The sequence below is a fragment of the Pyricularia grisea genome (genome assembly GCF_004355905.1).
Source record: "Pyricularia grisea strain NI907 chromosome Unknown Pyricularia_grisea_NI907_Scaffold_1, whole genome shotgun sequence".
NCBI lineage: Eukaryota > Fungi > Ascomycota > Sordariomycetes > Magnaporthales > Pyriculariaceae > Pyricularia > Pyricularia grisea.
In genome coordinates this window covers 5,328,616-5,351,476 of record NW_022156716.1, presented here as the reverse complement: position 1 = coordinate 5,351,476, position 22,861 = coordinate 5,328,616, and the positions used below count along the sequence as shown (strand labels likewise).

Genomic DNA, 22,861 nt, shown 5'->3' with positions numbered 1-22,861 from the left:
CAGACTCGGTAAATGTTTTCTTCTTTACGCCCCAAGCAAGCTCGGAGATCGCAATGAAAAAAAGAGAAAAAGGCCTGTCAGATTTGCATCGAAGCCCACCCCGCCCAAGCGCCCGAAGGCAAGACCCTGGGTAATCGGGGTAGAGATCATCACAGTCCTCTCTACAGCAGCCGAGAAAACTCAGCTGCCGCCATCCTTTCGGACAGAGCGAGGACGAAATAAGTGGTTTTCACCCTAGGGCAACGAGCATAAAAGTCATCAACCAGGGTATGGTCTGAAGCTTCTTTGGGAAACAAAGAAGTGGGTCGATTACTATAGAAATGATTCCTGTTGAAGAGATGAGATGTTAGTGGTTGTGTTGGGAGGCTGTAGATGTGAAGAGGCAATGTATAGGAGACATACTTTGAAGTAAGATCGACATGGTAGAAAGAGAAAAACAAAAACGGTTTGGGGAGGGCGAGCAGGTCTTCTTATACTCTCTACAAGTGGGGCAAATGTCTGGCCTGTGCAAGAAAAGTTTGCAGCTTACTAATACCCAACCACGTCCTTTGCCGTTGGGCGGGCCCATTATGGGGCAGCAACCTCTTTCTATGGGAATCTAATTCCGCCTATGATTGCGGGCACGAAGATCAAGTGGTTCTCTACATCCATTTTGCTGTACCATTTACCAATCAGCTGTAATATCCTCAATGCCATGATTCGCGGAGTGGAGGAAACTCGAGTAATACTCGGTCTGGAACTACGAAGGACCTGGGTACCGGTAATATGAAAATTTGCCGACTGCTCCAAGTCTAGCTTGCTTTAATTTTCGTCAAGTAAAATTTAATAAAAATTGATCATAACAGGTAAAAACGCCAATATCATGCTATCCAAATCGGGACATCTCCTGCCTATCCATCTGCAGCCTTCTCCGAAATCAGCTGCTTCTTGAATAAAATCATGTCTGACAGCAAAAATTTGTCCGTCGCTCGCTCCGGCCTCCCGGTCCCCGCCGTGACGTCCGACGCCATCTCATATTCTGGTCCATAGCCATTCGGGCCCCCGCGAACCACGGGGAGCTCCGAGGCCGGACTGGACTGCGTTGCGCTCCATGGCGATGCCGCATAGCTTCCGAGACCCGTCATTGCGCTCATGGGGGCCAGGGTTCCGTCGGGGCTGCGGGCATACGTTGCTCCCCATTGCGAGTTGTTTGTATCAATGCATGTCAACCCCGTTTTTGAGTCGGCCCCGGGTCTTTCTGGGCGACAGCTATCCAGTATCTTTTGTTGCTGCCTCAAAATATATGTTGCGACGCCACGACTTGGAGCATTCTCTTCCCGTGTCGAACTGACGGGGGCCGGACCGACATTGACTGAACTACCCGGAAGCTCAAGACATTCGCCTGCTGGTAGTTGGTGCATGGATCGCTGAAATGATGGCGGTGCTGGTGAATGGGTCCTGTGCGAACCGTAACTGAAGCTGCTAGAGCTTTCTGACAGGGCCTTGGCTTGTCCCAGGCTCTTTTCAGCAATTGATTTGCGCTGCCTATAGTACCAAGCGGCGAGGATACCGACACCCGTGAGTACTGCGGCGGCCGCGACTCCGACACCAATTCCAGCCTTTGCGTCAGCACTCAATCCTGGGCTTGCGGTCGGAGCGGGGCTTCCGGGCTGACTGGCGTCCTCCACCGCAAACATCCAACCCGCAGAGTCATGAGGCTCTCCGATGGAGCTCTTCAGAAAGCACCTGAAGCCCAACTCATCGTCCATATACCCCCAGCCCACCGACGAGCACCCACTGTTATCCCTTGCGCACACCTCGATGCAGTCGTTGAGTGATTTTGCCGCTACGTTGTACAAATCTACAGCACCGAGGGACGAGTGGTAGTCACGACCACATAGAACGACGTAGCGCTTAGATGCCGAAGGCTCGGTGAAGACAGTGAGGTTGTCGGCTGGGCAGTGGATAGGCGAGCTGCTGGGTCCTGAGGTAACCTGTGCGGTTGGCGATGGGATCGAGGCCGTTGCACGTTTATGTATGACGGGTGTGCCCCTCGGTCTGACGGCAGGAGCTCTTCTGGGAGTCCCTAGAACTTCAGAGCCTCGCGGGCTGTTCGATCTGGCTTTAATATTTGATGGGCCGATGTTTACAGCGGCCTCTGATAAGCTGTCCGACGCTATGGCTGGGTTATTGATTGAGACAGCAGTCGCGTTGGTCAAAAGAGCCAGCACGGTAACTAATATGAGAAAACGTCCTGGCCACCGAGACCTTGAAGCCTCGTGGGAACTGGAAATCACCGGTCCATGCCCGGGAGCTGCGGCCATGAGAGTCACTCGACAGAGCAAGCCTGGCCTGAACCAGACTTGCGACGAGACCAGCTAGTCGACTAAACGGATGAGGTGACAAGAGGAAAACATTCAGTTGATAAATCAAATATTATGTATGATAAGTAACAAGTAAAGCTTTTGACTGGCGGAAGACGACGGTAAGTAAGGTACGCAGGAAAACAAGCAACCTGGGCCAAGATGATTGAAGAATAGCGCGTTTCCTGTCTCGAAAAAAACAAGAAGGGGTAGGGCTGGGCCCGTTGGGAAACGAGATGAGCCCGGCAGTGCATGTCTTGGGGGGTGGAGAGTTACTCATAAAAAGACGGACAAATACGTTCAGCGTCAGCCCAATAGAGAAGGAGGGAAGGGTGGTGGTCAGCACTTTAGACCATGTTCCTTGTCAGTAAAAGAAGCACCATATCATTCTGAATGGAACCTTTTCTTGTTGCTGCGCCCCCTTGTTCGTCCTGCCATCCACCTAAACACTGCCAAGGCCACTCACTCAGCTGGGCCCGTCTGTAACGAATTTGCTCGAATATGTTCATGCAATGTAACCTTTTTTTTTTTTTTTTTTTCTCTCGCAAATAAGCATGAGTATAATGTAAAAGGATAAATAAAATTGCACTTCTTTGGAAATGCGTCAACAGAGTTTTTACTGCAAGCTTTTCAACGACGTTATGGTTACACGCCGGAGCAAAGAAAAAGTCTGACCCGTTTTGGGAGGGTAAGCAGAGCAGCACAGCACGAGGCAGATTACTTAGGGTACAGTACAGTAGCTTGTGATGGGGGCTAAAAAAGGCAGAGAACGGAGATACACGGGGAGGGTGGGGTGACCAGGTTCCCACGCTTGCGGGACTGCGTGTAGTGTGGTCTTACTCAGCACTCGCCCCAATGCTGCTGCCAAGCAGGGGACTTTAGTGGCTTGATGATAGAACCGAGACTCATCACATTAAGAATGGAAATCGTCAAATAATGTTTGAGTATTCTCACTTGCTCCCAGTAAATATTACGTCGAAAAGTTTACAAGTCCTCTAAACTCTTTGCTTTTCTGACGTAACTTTTGCAGAGAGTTTAAATAGAGATGAGGTGTTTTCTGGTGACCAAGTATTTCTTGTACTATGTTGGAATATGTATGCAGAATATGAAATAATATTTTGCTCCTATATCTTCCCAATAATCATTGATAGAGCGAGCCTTTATTTTACCGACTGATTACCGACTGATTACCGATACAGCTTGGCTGCACGCATACGTGTGTATGAGAAAACGTGCTAACGTTGTAATCCTACTATATTTTGATACGTGTAAGTCACCTATGTATTAAATATAAATAGTATACTCCAGATATTAGTTAGCGGTGGTCCTTATGATAACTTTTGCTCCATGACAACTGCACCGTGAGTGAAACTTATCATCATCATGCCATGTATTTTTCTCGGTTGGGTTGACTTTTTTTTTTTTTTTTTTTGCCATAGCCCAGACAATTAAGTGGCGTTGTTATCTTGTACATTGATATTTGAGAGCTGGCGCAGCTTGCCGATGTCGGGGTATAGACCAAACCACCAGGGCATCCACACTGGCTGCAGCTGCAGCTGCCACCATCATATACTACTATCTCCTCGACCATGCCCTCAAGCAAAAACTCTCAACATCATACCCGAGAAATATAGGAGCCTTGATCGTCCACCTGACACCCAACCCACAACCTGCCCACTCTGTCTGCCTACCATACACCTACACAACACAAATAATACCAGCTCCCCTCCACGGGCGCGCCGGGCCTCATCAGGACTACATTGAGTATCTGGCACAACATTTCCTTCGGGCCCTAGGCCTGAGTGCAACAAAGGGGCTTGAAGCAGATATAGAGCGAGGAGAAGCTGACAAAGACAAAGAAAAAAGACATCTACAAGTCTATAGTTCAGTTTCCAGTATACCAGCGCGTAGAAAAAGTACCCCCTTGTACCCTGGTCCATCATCATCACCATTATCATCATCATCATCGAACAAATTGCTACATTCATCATCCAAATTCGGCCGTCGTCTCAACTTATCCCATTTACATCCGAGGCTTTGAACCCAAAGTTAAAAGTACAGCCCTATAGTCGATCGGATATCAAAAGGTAAAGCCAAATCTTAGTCTCATAACTTAGGTGTATTATTAAGTAATCATGCAAGCTCCGTGTCTAGAGTGTTCGTTCTTGTATGGCGGTGTTGTTGAATGGGTGTATGATACAGTTGCTGCTTCCTGCTTCACTCCCAGCACGCTAGTGACATTGCTCGTAAGCGATGCAAAAGAGCATGAAGCGTCACCTGCTCAGCAAACTTGAAAAGCAAGCTTAGGAAGGAGGTGATATGCAAAGTCAAAGGGCGTGAGAGGCAACAGAAAGCAAACAAAAACATAACCATCTAGACGTCACATCATAACAGCGTGGAATTAGAACAATCGTAAAAAGAAAAAGAAAAAAAAGGTGAAACAAGCAAAAAAAGAACATGTCCAAAGCCAACGCAAAATGCAGCAAAGAAAGGGGTGGCACCTCCGCGTCATACACCCCGAGAATCCCCCACACGCTCGCAACAAGTCGACCAAGACCAATCTGCGCACCACGCTCCAGGTCTGCGCTGATTTCGAGGCCCAGCAGCTGTTCAAACACTGCAGTTTTGTTTTCTCCGCGCTGTCGTTTCTTCGTGATGCTTATTGCCGGGGGCGACCAGATCGAGGGTCGCTCTCGCACGGCACTTATGGAATGGTTGCCCAAGAAGGTGTATAGCGTGACGCCTTGTATCCAAAATGCTTTTTTCCCCGTCCCCTGAAATTCATCACCCAGCTCAACTCGTCCAGGTGACCTTCCACCCTATAAACCACGCGCTTTCATCACGCCCTCCACCGGGGCGCATCCTGCATTCTTCACCTTTTTTTATATTCCTCGTCGTCGTCAACCAATGATGATGTCGGGTATAGTATAGAGTTTCTCATCGCTTCGTCAGGACATCGGTGGTGAAATTGTGGTGTACAGGCCACGGTCCGGGCCATTGGTATCGTCCCCAGCACCAAAGCAAACAGATGGAGCTCGTGACGGGGATCAAAAGAAAGCCTCATGACCTTTTGAAACTCCCTGACCGTCTTGCTCATTGCAGAAACTGCAACATAGCAAAGAAGAAATAAAAAGAAAAAATAAAGAGCAGAAATAACCAAAACCACCAAAGATATAAAAGATCTGTAATAAGGGAAGAAGCAGAAAAGAGAAAGAAAAAGACACAAAGACTCGGCTCCGGCTGAAATTGAGAAAGCAAATAGCAGAGATTACAATTCTTTAAGGGGTCATTATGCGGCAGAAAACTTGAAGGGCTGACATGGCAAGCACTGGAGAATGATGAAACAAAAAGCGCCCGAAATTCGGCCACGTTGTCATGGCTTAAGAGACAAGTAGAATGACTAGTCATTCAGTTGTGGTCTCGAGCGTCGAGGCTTTCGCGATGACCCCGTTGTTTGTGTTCGTCGAGCCGAGTGTCTATCCAGTCGAGGTTGAAGCAGGGATAAAGGTGCATGTCGTCATGTACCAATAGGTCGCATCGAAATAAGCTTGGCGTGGCACTGATGTTGACCACTAATATTTAGTGATTCCATGTTGAGCTGGATGTGCTCGTTCGGGCGTTGTCTGATGAGTCTGCGTTCAAAGGATATTAGCATCTGAGGCTTCACAAGATTGGGACTTGACGATATAAAACATACCACTGTTGCGCTGCATGTGGCCGTTCTGTCGTGTGCGAGTTCCGAACCCAGAAGACTCTACACTGGGACCTCGAGGCTGTCTTTCCGGGGCACGGTTGCTTGCGCCATTGCCGTTGGCATTAGGCCTTTGGCTGCCAATAGCACCAATAGTACCAATAGCACCAGGCCCATCGTTCCTAGGTCGGGTCACTGGCACCCCAGAGTCAAAGGCAGCCCGGGTGAGTGATCCCAATCTGTCCGTGTGAATGGACTCAACACCCGCCTGCGGCGGTGGCGGGACAGACATTGGTGGGAATCCAGCATTGCTGTCGGTGGTGTAATGGCCAAAGAGAGAAATGTTGTGTCCGGGAGCGCCGATGTTAGATGCGCTAGTAACAGAGGGCGAAGGGCTAGGGCTGTAGGAGCGCAAATCGGCGAAGCTCTTGACACCTCGGAGACCGTTCATCGCGTGCGGGCCATCCGGACTGCCAGGAACTCCAAGCAGACCACCTGTTCGAGCTTGAGTGTGGTAGGTACCTGATGGGGCACCCCTAGACTGTTCGGCGAAGTCGATGGTCGCGGCACGACTGAGGCCTCTTGGGTGGGTGTCCAGCGTGGCTCCGGTTGACGGTGCCAGAGATCCCTTCTCCATCCCACCTGAAGAAAGCTTGCGCACCACTACTTGTCGATTGTCGCCATCCCCAACGCTGGTGTGGTTAAGACCAAGATTGTGCGAAAGGATGTGGATATCGCGTCGCTGCTCAGGAGTAAGGTTTGACGGGAACACCATGATCTCGCGGTTCACATCGTTCTTGAACATATATAGCTCCATATAAGCCTTGAGCGTAGATTCGTTGTTGAGATCGATGGGGTGTTGCTCGCTCGGCCCTGCGACTTGGATCAGCATTCCAGAACCATCACTGGCTTGTGCTTCTTCGCCGTTTCCTGACATGGAGTACGCGGGTATCCGATGCTTACTGTACGAATGTGCAGCGTCTGATACGGTGGAAGCGGCATTCAGCGAGGATATGGATGCCTGGTGCTGCAGGGGCGCTACCGAGCGGTGCTGCTCCTCCAACTGCCCACGCTTTTCCCGCTTCTCACGCTCGATCCTCTCCCGCTCGTGTTCTGGGAGCATCTTTTTGTACTCGACACGCAGTTTGCGACCGGACACATCCATTCCGTTCATGCTGTTGATGACAACCTTTGTTTCTTCAGGGTGCGCAAAGTTGGCAAAGGCCAGCCCACGGAAGACGCCCTGGTCGAAGTGGTAGTTGAAAGCGTATGGCTGCGGGAGGTTCATGTCCACCATCAAACTCTGCAGGGTCTCCTTCCGTACGTTGAAAGGGATGTTTTTGATAACAATAGCCGTCTTGATCAAGCCGGGCCCACCAACGTGATCATCATCGCCGTGAGATCCCATCTCGGGATGCATGAAATTCCCTCCGGGTGGCGCAACGGTGTAAATCTGGCCGTTTGTGGTTCCTACGCCTTGCACAGACTGAGGATAGTGGTGCATTTGCCCGCGTTGCTGCAGAGGTGGTGCTTGACCACTCAAGTTAGAATCGCCCATGCCAGCCCATTCCTACATTTTCGAGACTCTTGTCAGTTACTGTTGGGAGGCTACAGAGACACTACATCGACACCGGGTAGATGACAGATAAGGACTCTTGGGAAAGTACGCACAGTAGGAAGAGGTGCCCTCCTATTCACACCTCCCCGCATCCGAGTAGGATCGGTTATGGCACCATTGATAGTCGCAGGGTTCCCATTGTAACTCCAGGCTTGAGCATTTCCGTACATAAAAGTATTTGCGCCCGAGACGGGAGAGGGTCCGGACCTCTCAAAGCGCGAGGCACCCGAATTGAACGAATTGAAACGATCGTCGGAATTGGGGTAGAAGCTCAAGTCTCCAATCTGCTGGCTTAGCGCATCGATGCCACCTCGCTGGTTTTGACGGCTGGAACCCATGGCGCCTGGGAATCCGGCGGTGGTGGCATATCCGGGCCTGGATGAGCTCGTCGACCGGTTGACGGTGCCGTATTGGCTGTTCAAGTAACCCTCTTGCTGTTGATTCATTATCGTGCACGTCTATATGGTATCGTGGGTCGTGTTGATGGCGAGTCTACACCAGCTGCCGGCTATATGGGCAGCAGACTGTAGAGATACCAAGCAATACTGACTGGCGATGGCTCCGGATGAGCGAGTTTTAGTTGCAGAGGTCGCAAAGGATGATGCAGCGAAGTAGGTTTCAATCGCTCAGGGGCGCGGCGAGAGAAAGCCTAACTAACGGTTTGGTCAAGGGAATGTAATGTCGTCCCCTATTTCGTAATTTTCTCAGTCCCTGGCTCTTTCGACCCCCTCTGCCAGCCGACGAATGGTCGGGGGGCTCTACCGCAAAATCTGTGGGGAACAGGTGGAAACGGGGTCAGGGCTGGCGGCGGATGCGAAAAGTGTCAAGTCAAGCAAGCGTCTAGTCGAATTGAATCAGGTTCAAGGAGCGACAGAGAGCAACTCGGCAGAAGCGTCGTGGCTCAGAAGTTGGGCGTCGGGTACAGAGAGAGGGGGAGGGAGGGAGGGCAATGAATGCAAAAAGGAAGGTAAGAATCGCGGATGGGCATAAAGTCGTTAAGGGTGCGCTGGCGACAGGAGGTCTGGGAGATTGGGGATGAGAAGGGGTTTGGTTTGAGAAAAATTTGGAATGACGAGGGATAAGGATGTTTTGCTCGGGTCAGGCAGACGGGACGACCCACCAACTGGTTCAGTTGTGGATTAAAACGCCTTTCACGGTTCACTTGCAGTGCGGACTTCTGGAAAAAATAAAAAAAAATAAAGGAGGGGGCGCGTTCCGTTTGGGTTTCTAGCACGGTTACCTGAGCTGCCGCGTGGAGCTTGGCACCTGGCACCTGGCAACGAAAGAAACAAGAAAAAAAGAGTAAAAAGGGGGAAATAAAAAGAAAAATGAAGAAAAAAAATATGTTCAATTGCAATTTGACAGAAAGTACATTTCCCAACAAAGGATAAAATAAATACACTAACTATACATCTAGATACTCACTCATTATTAACTCAAGAGATGAAGGTTCGGGTATCTACCTGCCATTCACAGTGAGTGTAGTTAGTTAAGCAAGTATCACCTACTGTCCTGAAAATAGACAAGGTAAGGTAGGTAGACAATGTGTACAAAGTCTTCATTCTTCCATGCGCGTGCCACAGGCTGGTAGGTATCATTGACGCGGGTCAGTCAGGTGTCTGAGCGTGGCGTTGGCGTCCAGCCAGTGAGGGCGTGGCACCTTGCATCGAATCGAATCACGGTATAGATCGCTCACTAGTCTGGTGGGTGGACGGGGATACTTGGACGGTAGATGGGACGGAAGAGATGTCTGGTACGTTGTGGCCAGTACCAACAGCAAGCAACAGCTTGATACGTGGTACCTAGGTACGTTATTCAAGGTAGGTGGTACCTTGCCTACCTTACTTTGCAACGTACCTAGGAACTTTAAGAATCCCAATCAGTGTCGCAGATGAGTTGGGTGGCGTATGTTTTTGTTGTTGTCCATTTTCCCCGTTGTCGCCTCATTGCGTCTGGATTCCTGGGTTGGACCGTGTATTTGGACACTTGAGCAACGTCCAAAGCTTAGCGATTACGGAGTACCTAGGTTCAAGATTCTACTCCGTATGGGTGTAAAAAAAAAAAAAAAAAAAAAAAAAAAGCTGGCAAACTGGCTACAGATGATTGGCGTTCACGTCGTTTGAAGCAGCACCGACCGACATGGCTCGGTCCTTTTTATGCAAGGCGCCCGGCTGGAGCTTGATTGTTATATGTGCAGAGTGATTTGTTCCCTAAAATTGATCGACAGTGGCAGTTGATTGGCGGGCGAAAGGGAAGAAAAGCGATCAAGATTCATGCATGAGGGACAGAAACATGGAACCGACAATGTGGTGATAGCTGTAAATAGGTACAATACGACACGGATAAATTTCCATCGAGCTTGTGCAGCAGAGACGCACCAAGTTGCATGCGAGTGAGGCACGAATCTCCAGTCTAGTTCCAGACTCTAGAGTCAGTCAGTTTGTTAACTGCCCGCCTTTGTACCTAGGTACCTTACGCAAATAAGGTAATCTCCAAATTGCCCTAGGTTACCAGCTGCCACGTAGTACGGTACAAGCAAGATCCTCACAGCAAAGAAGAGCCGGGACTCCACAGTTCCATCCGATCGATGTCCAAGCAACTTAGCTAACAGGTAATCAATCGACTTACCTCGCCTTGCATACTATCAAATGGAATACCAAAGTCAATGCCAGACGAAATTTTAACGGCCACAACTAGCATACTGTACACACCTTGATAAAAAAAAAAAAAAAAAAAAAAAAAAAAAAAAAAAAAAAAAAAAAAAAAGAATACACACATGCTGCGAGTTTAATGGCCGCTAGCACGGACATTGGGGAAAGCTCCAACAACTTTTTTTTTATCTCTTCTTTTCTTCTTAATTTCTCCTCGCATCTGCGAAGGTGTCAGCAGCACTTTTCTTGCATCCCAAAATTGATTGGACAAAGTGGACGTGTTAACCGAACAAAACTTGCGTCGCTTTGCAAGCCATTCTGTTATTTTGAATTTTTCAGAGCGCATCTCGCTCGCGGCGCAAACTAGGTCTCCGGAGTGTCTTGCTCACGAGCATCCCCAATTCAGCCACAAGCACCCAAATCTCCTCAACCCAAGAAGTTTGACAAGAGAATGAGTGGAAGACTATTAAACATTTTCTCCCACAGCTGCCGACGATCATGTCCTCTTCTCTCTCCCTTTGCTCACCAGACCATGGATTGATTGGCTTTTGGCCCCCCAAACAATCAATACTGCAGTTCTTTTCTCGCTGTCTGCCAGTGGAAAGGCACGGATCAAGTCCTGTAGGGACTGTATTACGAGCAAACACGCTCGAAATTTGAGACATGCAGGGCTAATGGCGCTGCATGCATGTCTTACATCATTCACTTCTCCGCGCTACGCTTAGCACTTCAGCTGTCTATCTAGGCAGGCTAGGTTTCACTGACAGGCACACTCTCTGAGTGGCACCCTCGCTCTTTCGTAAGGTTGATTGATTCTCTTACTATGAAATCGCTGCCTGCACTGGTGTGGAACCGGCCTGTCGCCCAGGCATAAAGGCGCATAGGAGCCGCATTCGCGTGCGACTGGCTGTCGAGATGCCGGCCTGCTGTTGCTCAAATTGAGTATGGAGCATGGAAGACGTAGTAAGGTTTGGACTCCATGTTGACTTGTCGCGGTTCGTTATATTCTGCTGCTCCTCTTTCTCGGAGGATATGCAGAGTTTTATTAATGTATGGCTCTCTTAGCCAACATCGTACCATCCTTCCCATGCTACACCTCGCCTCCCCCTGTAATAAGAAACGCATTTTTTCATGAGATACTCCTTGCTTCATCTGGGTTTTCATGTCAATAAGACAGCTGACGGCTCAGAATGTAAGCGTCAATCAGTTTTTTTTTTGCTCTGCGAATTGTCATAATTGACTTAACGTCAATGAAGCCCAACTTTTCGACCATCAATTCTCTCCAGAAGATCTGGCTTCTGAATGCAAAAAGTCATTGGATATGCGTCTTCTTTGGGTTCTGCAGGTCTTAACCAGGAGTCATTCTTGGCCCCTTTTCTCAAGTGTCCAAACCATCTGTTTTAATACGGTTAATAACTCTACCATCGCTGCCTGTTGAGTCTTTTCAAATCCACTGTTATTCTGGATCCTATAAAGTCGTACTATTTTGTGGCTTGTCCTGTCCCTAAAGCTGTCTATGCTAGCTACTCTGTTCTTTGTGCAGAGCAATCTTTTCTTTGGTCGCTGAGCCGTTTTCGAATTACCCTCGTTTATTTACTGCCGTGTCACTTAGCACAAAGGACCTGAGGATGAACACTGATCTCACCATTCACGCAATTTCCCAACCCATGCTGATTTTTCCGATAACTTTCTATAAAGGCAACACAGGCTGAGGATTAAGAGGACAAAGAAGTTTATTGGCTTCAGGCTTAGTCTCTATTGCTCTCGTGGTCCTTCTTTATCATCTTACACGTGGGCGAATATTATTTTGTTGTTGCCTTTGTGGATTACTAGATCAAAGACCATCCCCTACAAAAACAAGATGCCGCTTACACCCAAGACTCTTGTCTCTATTTTCAACATTTACTCTTCTCGAGGTTTTTTTTTTTTGCTCCTTTTCTTCCCCGTTTCCGTACACACCATTTGTGGTATTTTCTTTCAATCTTCGATATACACCAGCAAGCCCCCTACCAACCCCCTTCCACTCCTGTGACACTAATTTGTCAGTCACTCGTTGAACCATTCTTTTTATATATACCCTCGCTCAGTGATAATCTCGTTTGAAAAAATAGCCCGCTACCTCGACGAAATCTCTTCCCAGCCCCGTATCTTGACGCTGCTTTTATTATTCACCTCCAAATCTACAATAACGGCTACCTATCGACCTCTGATATGTTCAAAAAAGTCCGACGGTCTCCGTTCCAGCGCAGCACCTCTTCGGTCCCCCTCCCCGAACTTTCAACAGCACACAAACAACCAACATCGACGCAATCACTCGTGATGCCCACGCTCACCATCCGACCCGCTCCGCCTCCTCCAGCGCCTTACCCGTGGGTCTGGAAGTGCCATAGCTGCCACAGTACGTATCGTCTGGGCACGACGCGCCGGTGTCTCGAGTGCGGGCACGAGATGTGCTCCTCTGCCAGTGAGACCACCTCGAGGTCGCGCCAGAGCCCCACAAAGGCAGGCCGCCGCGCCAACAAGCGCCGGCGCACCGGCGGGCCGTGCCGCTCCGAGTTTGACTACGCCGGCTGGGCCGCCTGGGGCGACTGGAAACGTGGGCGCCTGACTGCCGAGGCCAAGGATGCCGCCTTTGTCGACGGTTCTTATAGCTGCGCAGACTACTGCGACTACCCGTCCGAGTGCCACCATACCCGCTATAGGATCGCGCAGCAGCGGTTCGAGGCCGACGCCAAGGCGGCGCTAGACAGGGCAGAGAAGAAAAAGAGCGGCCTCGGGAGCATCGTCGTGACCAACACCGTAACCCAGTTCTTCAGCTCCGCCGCGGAAAACACAAGGTCGGCCGTCTCGTCCTCAGTATCATGTGAGGAAGACCCGCCTGCCAGCTTGCTTGAAGCCGGTGAGGGCGATTCGGATAGTGACAACGGCTCAGACAGTGATGATAGCTCAGGTAGCGACGAGGCTGATGAGATACTCTCCAAGTTCATCATCGAGCCATGTCACGAGAAGGCTGTCTATGATGACGATGAGTGTGAGGACGATGCTAGCTCCGGCCTGATCATCCTTGGTGCCATTCCTGAGCAACTAACAAAGGATGAAACCAAAGATCCCGCATGTGAAGAGCTAGTCATCGAGTTCGACGATTATAGAATGACCCAAATTATGGAAGACGATGAGGACGAAGACGAAGACGAGGATGAGGATTCTCTGAAATTACAACAACAGCGCCGCAGCTTCTCAAAGGTTGCGCAGCTGACGGGCCTCGAATCCTTCCTCCCGCTCAACAATGCCTCATCGACTTCACTCCCATCAAATATGCACTCGTGCTCATCCGAGATAGTCAGTACTCGTGCTCTCTCCTACCCCCTTCCCCCTCTGCGGCCTGAAGGTTCTGACCATATCTCAGATCGGTCCTTGTCGGCCTCGCCGCCCTTCCCTGTTGAGTCTCCTGTTGGAATGATGGAGGATTCTGTGACTGCGTGGTGGGTAGAATTCGGCCGGCAATAGGCCGTCCGATGGGATGGGGAGCAGTGTGAGACAAGCACTTGACTGTCTCGCAGCCAAGTAAGCTATCTGGTACTTACGTCCTGGTTTCCGAAATGGAGCCAGCGCAGCCAGCTTGAGTTCCAAGCATGGCTGATGATAAACACAAAATATTCAAGGTGTACGATTACAGATATAAATATAGGAGGTAGGCGCACATAGAGCAGGCATTTTTGCGCTGGGATTGGGTAAATTAAAATATCAACTAATGATAACGCTATGTCTGGCGTACTGCCATTATCTTCTTCCTTTCGAGTGTCGCGCGGAAACGGAGGAAATCTGTCATTACTATCCTTCCATCCAGGGATATCATCGAGGCAGGCTCAAGATCCTAATCAAACAACGCTACCAGGCAGCAAGGGAGGTGTCCGTAATTGGTGTCTCCAACTTGCACTTTGCCTATGGTCATGTTCGTGATTAAAATGGGACCCATTTCCCTCCTTTGGGTTCGCATCGTCGCTTTGTGAGTTGTCAGATTCCCTCCGCTCAGCCTGCGTGCCCTTCTCTAGGTTCCTTTCGTACTCGAGCTTCATCCGACCGATCAGTACTTTACTGTAGATGACAAACAGGATGCTACAAACCAGGAACACCGCCCCTTCGAAACAAACGACAGACACAGCGGTAATGGTCCAAACTTGAGTCTGCGGAACACCGTGGATGTGAGCGGCATACGTGGCGGCGCCCGAGGCCACAAGCCCTGCGAGGCCGTTGAGTGCCCCGGGCAGAAAGATGCGGTTGAGCAGCCAGACGTAGTTTTTGCGCCAGCGCACGCCCATGAAAGCCATGCCTAGCACGCCGAAGACCACGAGGGACGCCGCGAGGCCGATGAGGCAGTACTGTTGCAGGACCACCGATCCGAGGGGCGGCCAGGAGAATGTGGCGGGGAAGACCACGAAACCTGCGAGGAGGACCCAGGTGAACACGGAGGCTAGGATGTTGTGCATCCGAGGGATCTTGTCGATGCTTTTGAGCATGGCTATGTAGCGCGGCCAGGCCCGGGGAGCAGTGGTGCTAGAATCCCTAGTTGAGCCTCTCGCCGAGTGGCATGGCCTCTGGGTGACAGAAGAGGGACCGGCTATTCGATTTGTATTCGACGGGACCTGATGAGAGCAGCTTGCCGGAACTGCCAAACCCGACTGCATAATCGCAGGTCCGCGAGGCTGCCACACCGGAGCCGGTGACTCTATGCCATAGCATCCGGGCATATCCTGCTCTGGGGCATAGCTATGCCGGATATGTGCTTGGCAAGTCGGTAGTGCTGCCGGGCCTGAAATAGAGTCGCTCCAGGAGCGTTTATGTGCTTGGTGTCCACATCTAGCTGTCCCACTAGATGCTAATCGGTGGGTTGATCCTTGCTGCACATCTCGCCTCTCCAAGTTGTTTGTCTGATGTGGTGACAACATGAAAGGTGAAAAGTCCGAATAATTTTCTGATACGAGCGGCCCGTTTCCAGGATATGTATCTCTGGCAGCCCTACTTCTGAAACTCATAGGGTCTGGATAAGAAATAGCTGCATGTGAGTCTGATGATACTACTTCAGTTGTCAAAGGCGTCGGTACTTCTGCCCTGACAACTGTTACCGGGTGTTGCGGGACAGTGGACGTGCGGAACGAGCCGCTATCTCTTTTGGCAGCGCGCTGAAAAGGGTTCCTCCCCAAAGGCACGTTAGGTATGCGAGGGAACAAGGAATATGTTGTTAGTTTTCCTGGCGCTACAGGAGAAGAGGTGTTTGCATTTGTGGATCCTTCCAGAGACACTTTTCCTTTAAAAAGCCCTACCAGGTCTGAATCAGAAATCATTGGTAGTACCCCGAGGGACTCTCTGTCTAAGTAGTCAGTTGCGGTGCTTGAGAGGTCGATACCCGGATGTTGCATGCCGCTGTGTGAGTCGCTTGACAGCTGCTGCTGCTGCTGCTGCTCAATAGACTCATCTGATGAAGAAATCGAGGTGGCTGTTATAGGAGACTCAGTTCCTTCACTTCCGAAGAACGGTAGTGGTTCCATTGTTGGTTGGATAGCTGGTCAAGATATTCATGATACATCCATCTTTGAGATTTTGGTTCAGGGATCAAAATGTAGTCAAAGAAATATTGGTTGTCCAAAACCAAATGATACATTTTTTTTGAACCAAAAAGTCCCCAAACTAGGTTGCACGTCAACAAGGATGTGATAAATAATCTTCATGCAAAATGCGGTGCGCAGTTGGTTCACCGGCGCCCAAAAAGCATTAGAGAAAACATGAATGAACATAGGTAGGTACCTAGGTAGGTGTATGCAAGGTTTTCGTGGCTAACTTTGGGAAACGTGCAGAAGGCAGCGACTCTCGTTCGCATCGAGGTTGATGGAGAGTTTACCCATGTATGCATCTACCAGGGGGGACAAATCTTGGAAAGGTCGACTGAAGAACATGGTTTATGCGGCAGGCGGCAAAGGCATGGGGTTGACCAAAGCTAAATAAAGCACATGTTATGATGCTCTTCTTGTATCTGTGCTTAGCACCGTGGCCATTTGTGATTCAAAATGACTTCGATTTACATGTGGTATGTATCTCTGGTGAGCCTCCCAGCCCCGTTGTGTAATGTTCGTATTGCACCCTTCCCGTGCAGTCTAGAGATCTGGTATTTCCAGGGTGAGACCAAGAACAGTCGGCTAGACCGTTGTCAAGATTACACCAGGGACTGGCGTTAGTTATTCGGATATCTCCATACGTGTTGAGGCTTGTTACAGCAAGATAAAATAACGGGCCAAAAGGAGCATATGTGAGCGAACTACCTAGGATTGTGGTCGCTTGTCGTAGTGGTCCTACATTACTATAAGCTAGTTAGAAGGTGCTGGATGCAGGGCATGTATGTATACATGACTGTACTTGCACAAGGTTACCACGTGAAGTGAGGCGCAACACGAAGGTGTCATGGGCTTTTCAAGAGTGTGCTGGAATGCTTAAGCACCTTAATCAAGGTGAGCTAGTAATGAAGACCAAATAATAAATGCCGAGCATGAACATGAATTTGTCAATGCTCATGTCATTGATTTTTCTTGAATTTTTCTTCTTCTCTGTTCAAAGAGAAGAACATTGCTAGCCGGGTTGATTGTTATAGAGGATTGATTGGGGCAAAAACTTTTGTGGAAATTGTTCGACAGTGGGGTTCCAGACAAAAAACATGATCGAAAGAATTGCAACTCGTATTGGAACTAGGTAAATATCAAAGCACCTCAAAAGCTGTTTCTTTGGTGGCAATACGCCTCCAAGACTAGCTCGAAGGTGTAGGTACGGAGTAGATACCTTAGGTACGGTAGGTGCATGTGCAAGGTAGGTGGCAAACAAGGCAAGTATGTAGGCAGGCAGGCTGCAGCAGATTGATCATTAAGGTCAGGTCGCGACTACCTTTTTTTTTTTTTTTTTTTTGCCCACTCAACACCAAACAAGTCGACCCATGCCAAGTCGCGCCTGCAGGCAATGGACTTGGAAGCAGGTGCTAGAGCGGGCCATGGATATCCCTGGAGCGGGGTCTAGCCAATCAGTACTCAAGCCTTGCGCAGCGACAAGGATACGCCGTCGAAAATTGGGTCGTGGACTAAACTTTTTCTGGGCCGGTGTACCCCATTATTGGAGAAGGCTTGACTGCCGCCCTTGGATCTATGCGAATGAATCTTGGATCTTTTGCCCATCCAACACGACAAGGCTGTTGTTGACAGGCTCCAAGGAAAGCAGCACCTGCACAACGCGCCACCGAACCCCCGACCGCGCCTCTCATGGCGAAGGAGCTGTCTAACTTTGTTTGACCAGCGATGACTTCGCCCGTAAATGAGCCCGAGGGCCCAAGTCGCCCAGAATCGCCGCGTCCAGACCCCCACGCTCCCGACGAGCCTGCTCCTCCGCCAGTCGCGATGGCTTCGAACCCGACACCTGCGGCGGAGGTCAAACCCGAGTCCCAAGATCAGATTGGAGGTCCGAAAGACGAGTCGAAATCTGGCCACGACGCGGCCGCCCCCTCCGCCAATTCGGAACCGCCAGTCGCGATGGACTCTACCGCATCCGAACCGCCGGCTGAAGGTAGACCGCAGACTCCAAAACCCGATTCCGCTGCTTCATCAAAAAGCCTGGCTACCTCAGCTCTACCGCAAACGCCTGCCGAGAACGCATCTCAACTGCCAGCGCCTCAGCCAGGCACCGCAACAAGCCAGTATCAGACTGTGGCGGACCTTCAACCGTTCCAAGCGAACCTTCTCGCTGCCATCTCCCAGGGCGAACAGGCTCTAACCGCAGGTATGACAACGCCTATGGTCGGTCTAAATGGAGCGGGCGACATGGGACAGACGTTTATCGACTGGGACCTCGCGGCGAAGAATCCCGACGCCATGACAAGCACAATGATTGCTTTTCATCAGATCATAATGTCGTCGGTGACGACAGCATCACCTGCGCAACTTCTCATGGCTATGAAAAATGACGGAAACCAGCAGTCTTTAAACCGAGCTGCGAATCTCCAGCCGACTATCAACCCCTCAAATGTCATCTTGCCCATCCAGCAAAGCGGAGCTGCAAACCCCCTGGCTGTCAGCAACAGCGGTCAGATGGATGGAACTCAAATTACTCAGTCCAAGGGACTCGAATCCTTTGCTCGCATAGAGTTTGCCGACAGCATCTTCCAGGTGACTACCTACGAAGTCGTGATTGGTCGCGACTACAAAGCCATGGTGGAGCAGAAGAAAGCAGAAGACCGGAGGGCCGCACATCGAGAGCGGGTTCTGCAGGCCCAAAGGGAAGGCTTACCAGAGCCTGAAATGGAGCCTGAGGAACTTTTCCAGCCACGGGAGAAATATAGCAAGTCGTACGTGTCCGAAGAAGGCGGCATGCTTGGTCCGGCATCGTCTGAGTCGGATAATCCAGACAAACCCCCGCGCAAACGGCGGAAGAGGGTACGAGCAACAGGAGACAAACGAGGGCAGTCTCCCTTGAACAATGGTACTAGAGGAAACTCTCCAGCAAATGGACGGCTACTAGGATTGTTGCCTGACAGGCAATACGTGGAACACACACCCGGCGCTGCCAAGGTTGACTTGGAAAAGCTCAAACCATCACCTCATCAGCGAGCCGATGTTCGCATCCATTCTCCCAGGTATTCGGGAACAAGGTCGATATCCCGAGAGCACCTGAAGATTCTATTTAATCCAGACAAACAAGTGTTCGAAGCGACCTGCCTTGGAAGGAACGGTTTCTTTTACGATGATGTCTTCCATACCGAAATGACGACAGTAGTGCTCCGCAGCGGTTGCATGCTCCAGATCAGCGACGTTGAATTTCAATTCTTCATCAATGGAGTCAAGGATGGCGAGACGGGTGCAGAGGACTACCCCGAAGAACAACCATTGCGTCCACATTCGGAAGGTGGAAAGGAGATGAGCTTTGAATTCGAGAGTGCCCATGGCGGTGATGCGCGCAGCACGACAAGCGAATCAGGAGACGAAGAGTCTCAAGCGCAGGCGATCGACCCGGACAGCGACGATGAGCCTTTATCCGACCTTGATGATATGGATCTTGATGATGCGGGCGAGGATGACCCTGCTGCAGACGTTCCCATGCCCACCGTTGAGGATGATGATACAGGTGGTTCAGCCTCGAAGCTGCAGCTTCCTTTGCCAGACTCATCGGATACGCCAAAGAAGAGAGGCCCTGGCAGGCCACCAAAGAACGGCATAAGATCCAAGAGAGAGGAGAGGCTGCTCAGGAAAGCAGCTCTCGAGGAAGCCAAGAAAAATGCACCACCACCCGTCCCAGGAGAACCTCCGATTAAGAGAAAAGTTGGGAGGCCTAGGAAAAACCCCCTTCCAGAAGGGGCCGAGGACAGGCCAGAGAAGCGCAAGTATAAGCCGCGGAAGCCGAAGAACGAAGACGGCGAGGTTTCGGATGGCGAGAAGGCTGCCAGAGAAAAGAGGAAAGAGAAACACAAGACCCCGCCGCTCGAGCTCAAGCGGGAGGACTACACCGAGGAGCAGCTGCAGAAGCCCAACAAGAACTACAGTGTTCTGATTGATGAGGTTCTCATGGAAGCGCCACCTGAAGGCTTTACCTTGAAGCAGGTCTACAAGCGCATCCAGATGAAGTACCCTTGGTATTACTTTGAGGTTGATACCAAGGGCTGGGAGAGTAGCGTGAGGCATAACTTGATTGGGAACGAGGCATTCTATAAAGATGATCACATGTGGAAACGTGTTCCTGGCGTGGAATTGGACGCTGGCAGGAAACGTAAAGCCGGTTCACCGGACCAGAAGATGGCCGCTCCTCCCAACATGGGGGGTGCAACACAATGGACTTCACAAATTCCACAGCAACAGCAATACCACGTGGCTCAGGGGTATTCACTTGGTCCGTCGCCAACTCCTGGTATGCCGATGGGCCACGGCCTGCCTCAGACGGCCCAGACTCCAAAGCAGCCGCTGCCACCACACCAGCCCACAGGAGTTGTCAATCAGCATCCTATGCCACAGCCCAGCTATCAGGCCCCGTCGGCATATCCACAGGCTCCTACTCCAGCACCGACGCAGTTGCCGGGCTACATGCAAGGCAATACTGCACGACAAGCACAGCCCGGGCCGCAGCAAGCACCTTACAATCCAGCGTTTGCCAATAAACCACAATCGTCATATGTGCCAGCACCTGTGAACCAAGCTGCCCCGGCTGCGATGAATACACCACAGCAACAACCACACGTCCAGCACCAGGCTACTCAACAACAGAGGCCACAACCCGTCAACTACAATCAAAACCAAATGCAAGGAGCCCGAGGAGCTCATCCAGGTACCATGGGATCAATGAACCAGAACGCCGGTGCTCAGCTGGGTGTCAACAGGGCAACGATGGCAGCACCCCCGCCTGCCGCGTTACCTCCACTCAAACCTGCCATCGATCCAGATGTGGCCAACTTCCTCAAAAACTTCCGTATTCAAGTGATCAACCAGCTGGAGAAGAAGGTGCCACAGGCAGCGGAGCTGGTAGCCATGTCGGTCATCAACCGTGGTTTAGGCTTCTCTACTATTTCAATTGCGCCTGCCAGCGTGGCTCCAGTTGAAAAGGTCATCATGACGGTGTTCGACACAGCGAGACAGAAATATCCAACGCTTGCGGACCCGAAACTCGTCGAGAAACTGACATCGTTCAAGAAGCTGGGGATCGACACGCTCAAGGGGAAGTTGGGAGAGGAGAGGTCGGAAGCACTGGTTCTTTCAGCCATCAACCGCGTGCTGGGTCTGTGTGAGGCAAGCTTCATGCAGCCTGCAAATGACACCCAGAAACAAGAGATTGAGCAGGCAGAGGGGCTACTTATCAAGCTTGCTAAGAACATTGTACTCGAGTTCCAGAAAGAGGTTGCGGCCGCATCAGTCGGCGCCGTAGCTGGCAACGGCAGGTAGTGCGGGCTGGAACGTCTTTCTGCTTGGGGCCAAGGTTGGTTGGCTCTTCCAATTAGACTGGCATGGCTAAAATTGCCAAACAACAAAGACGGCGATTTGCTGGCTTATGACAATACAGAGTTGCTGTCTTTGTCCAAGCACAAACGGGAGATCAAAAGAGATGGCCACCTAGCCGCTTGAGACTGTTTGTTTTGGACGGGTAGCGGGTGTTTTAATTCGAGCGTCGAGGAGGATTCATGGCGAAGGCGTACACGGAGTTGATTGTTATTGTTATTATTATTATTCTTTTTGGCGCGTAACTAGGCTATTGGGGGAAAACAAAAAAGCATTTGCATCGTGAATACCCGGGAGTGATTTGCTGCTCTTGCGACAGAGGGCGGGTTAAATAAAAAATCGAAAAATGAATAAATATCTTGAAATGATGCTTGATTCGACAGGAGTGGGATTCTATACCCCTGATGGTGTTACTGTCACTTGTAGAGGGAACGACATGAACGAGTGATGCTAGTCAGATGGGTGGATGCCAGGCTGTCTCAAATGACCACGATGCCAATCACGAATAAAAACATGACCAGACAGACAGACATTCTCACAGCACAAAGAAGGAACATCACAAGGAAACGTCGAAAGCAATTTAAAGGGGTTTAAAGAGAAGATGCGTATTTACAATCTTGAGGTGGAAATACAGATTAGACAAGAAAAAAGAAAAAGGATCACAGCTTCGCCTTGTCGGCAACGGTGCCGACCTTGAGCTTCTCGGCGTATTTGTCCAGCACGTGCTTGCTGTGGTACTTCCAAAATGCCTTGGACGAGTCCTTTCCAGCCATGCGCTTCAGGATCTTGGGGCCACCGGGGTGCTCATCGATGAAATCTATTTTTTTTTTTTTTTTGTACTTTGTTAGTTTTAGATTCGGAAAGAAATAGACAGGCGCATTTTGGTTGGAGAAATCAAATGCCAAAACAACTAACTTGTGATATCGTAGACGCCGTCGTCGACAATGATGTAGATGCCGTTCTTCTCGTCCTTGTGCTGGGCTACCTCGGCGGGGGTGAATGTCTTGGACATGATGGGCGGTTGTTTTTTGGGGGGTTTTTGAATGAGAAGGTGGATGCTGAGATTGTATGTTATTTATGCTACAATGAAATTGAGCAAATAATGTATTCTAGATATTGTATATATATCTATGATTTTTTTATCTTTATTTTCTTTCCTGGTTTTGATAGATATGGTTATGGATTGAGTTAAAAACGTTGGAGAAAAGTTGCTGGGTAATTGGAGAGACGTGATTTGTACAAAGGGACAAGCGGGCGCGTTTGCGGCTTCGGTTTTCCCCAGACAATGACGGGGTGTGTGGGCCGAGCAAACAGCAGATGAACCTCGGCACCAAGGTGCAACCGGGGCAATTCCAAACAGAATGACAGGGATACCCAAGGGTTTTTTAGTGTAAGACTTTACTGCTGGAGAACAGAACAGGTCATGTGGGGGGCCGAAGCCGAAAAGCGAGTAAGCATGAGTAGGTAGGTACGTATGTTCACGTGATGATTATGGGCCTTATCTGGTTGTTGTAACTTCGCCCTTGTTTTAAGTCGACGACATTTGATCCAAA

General features: G+C 50.1%; 6 protein-coding genes across 6 annotated transcripts; 2 read left to right on the top strand and 4 right to left on the bottom strand.

Moving 5' to 3' along the window:
- Nucleotides 1–890: 890 nt before the first annotated feature.
- PgNI_01639 (uncharacterized protein) lies at nucleotides 891–2,303 on the bottom strand (the record flags this gene model as incomplete). Its single annotated transcript, XM_031121711.1, has 1 exon — nucleotides 891–2,303. The coding sequence occupies one exon, from the start codon at nucleotides 2,301–2,303 to the stop codon at nucleotides 891–893; it is 1,413 nt and encodes a 470-aa protein (XP_030987758.1).
- Nucleotides 2,304–4,304: 2,001 nt separating this feature from the next.
- On the bottom strand, nucleotides 4,305–8,583 carry PgNI_01638 (uncharacterized protein). The gene is made up of 3 exons (XM_031121710.1): nucleotides 7,705–8,583; nucleotides 6,040–7,603; nucleotides 4,305–5,974 (listed from the first exon to the last, which is right to left on the bottom strand). The coding sequence occupies exons 1-3, from the start codon at nucleotides 8,095–8,097 to the stop codon at nucleotides 5,922–5,924; spliced, it is 2,010 nt and encodes a 669-aa protein (XP_030987759.1). The 5' UTR covers nucleotides 8,098–8,583; the 3' UTR covers nucleotides 4,305–5,921.
- A 3,930-nt stretch (nucleotides 8,584–12,513) lies between these two features.
- On the top strand, nucleotides 12,514–13,809 carry PgNI_01637 (uncharacterized protein; the record flags this gene model as incomplete). The annotated part of the gene is made up of 1 exon (XM_031121709.1): nucleotides 12,514–13,809. The coding sequence occupies one exon, from the start codon at nucleotides 12,514–12,516 to the stop codon at nucleotides 13,807–13,809; it is 1,296 nt and encodes a 431-aa protein (XP_030987760.1).
- A 371-nt stretch (nucleotides 13,810–14,180) lies between these two features.
- Nucleotides 14,181–15,050, bottom strand: PgNI_01636 (uncharacterized protein; the record flags this gene model as incomplete). Its single annotated transcript, XM_031121708.1, has 1 exon — nucleotides 14,181–15,050. The coding sequence occupies one exon, from the start codon at nucleotides 15,048–15,050 to the stop codon at nucleotides 14,181–14,183; it is 870 nt and encodes a 289-aa protein (XP_030987761.1).
- A 2,426-nt stretch (nucleotides 15,051–17,476) lies between these two features.
- On the bottom strand, nucleotides 17,477–22,659 carry PgNI_01634 (uncharacterized protein). Its single transcript, XM_031121706.1, has 2 exons — nucleotides 22,224–22,659; nucleotides 17,477–22,125 (listed from the first exon to the last, which is right to left on the bottom strand). The coding sequence occupies exons 1-2, from the start codon at nucleotides 22,318–22,320 to the stop codon at nucleotides 21,968–21,970; spliced, it is 255 nt and encodes an 84-aa protein (XP_030987763.1). The 5' UTR covers nucleotides 22,321–22,659; the 3' UTR covers nucleotides 17,477–21,967.
- On the top strand, nucleotides 17,634–21,254 carry PgNI_01635 (uncharacterized protein; the record flags this gene model as incomplete). The annotated part of the gene is made up of 1 exon (XM_031121707.1): nucleotides 17,634–21,254. The coding sequence occupies one exon, from the start codon at nucleotides 17,634–17,636 to the stop codon at nucleotides 21,252–21,254; it is 3,621 nt and encodes a 1,206-aa protein (XP_030987762.1).
- Nucleotides 22,660–22,861: the final 202 nt, after the last annotated feature.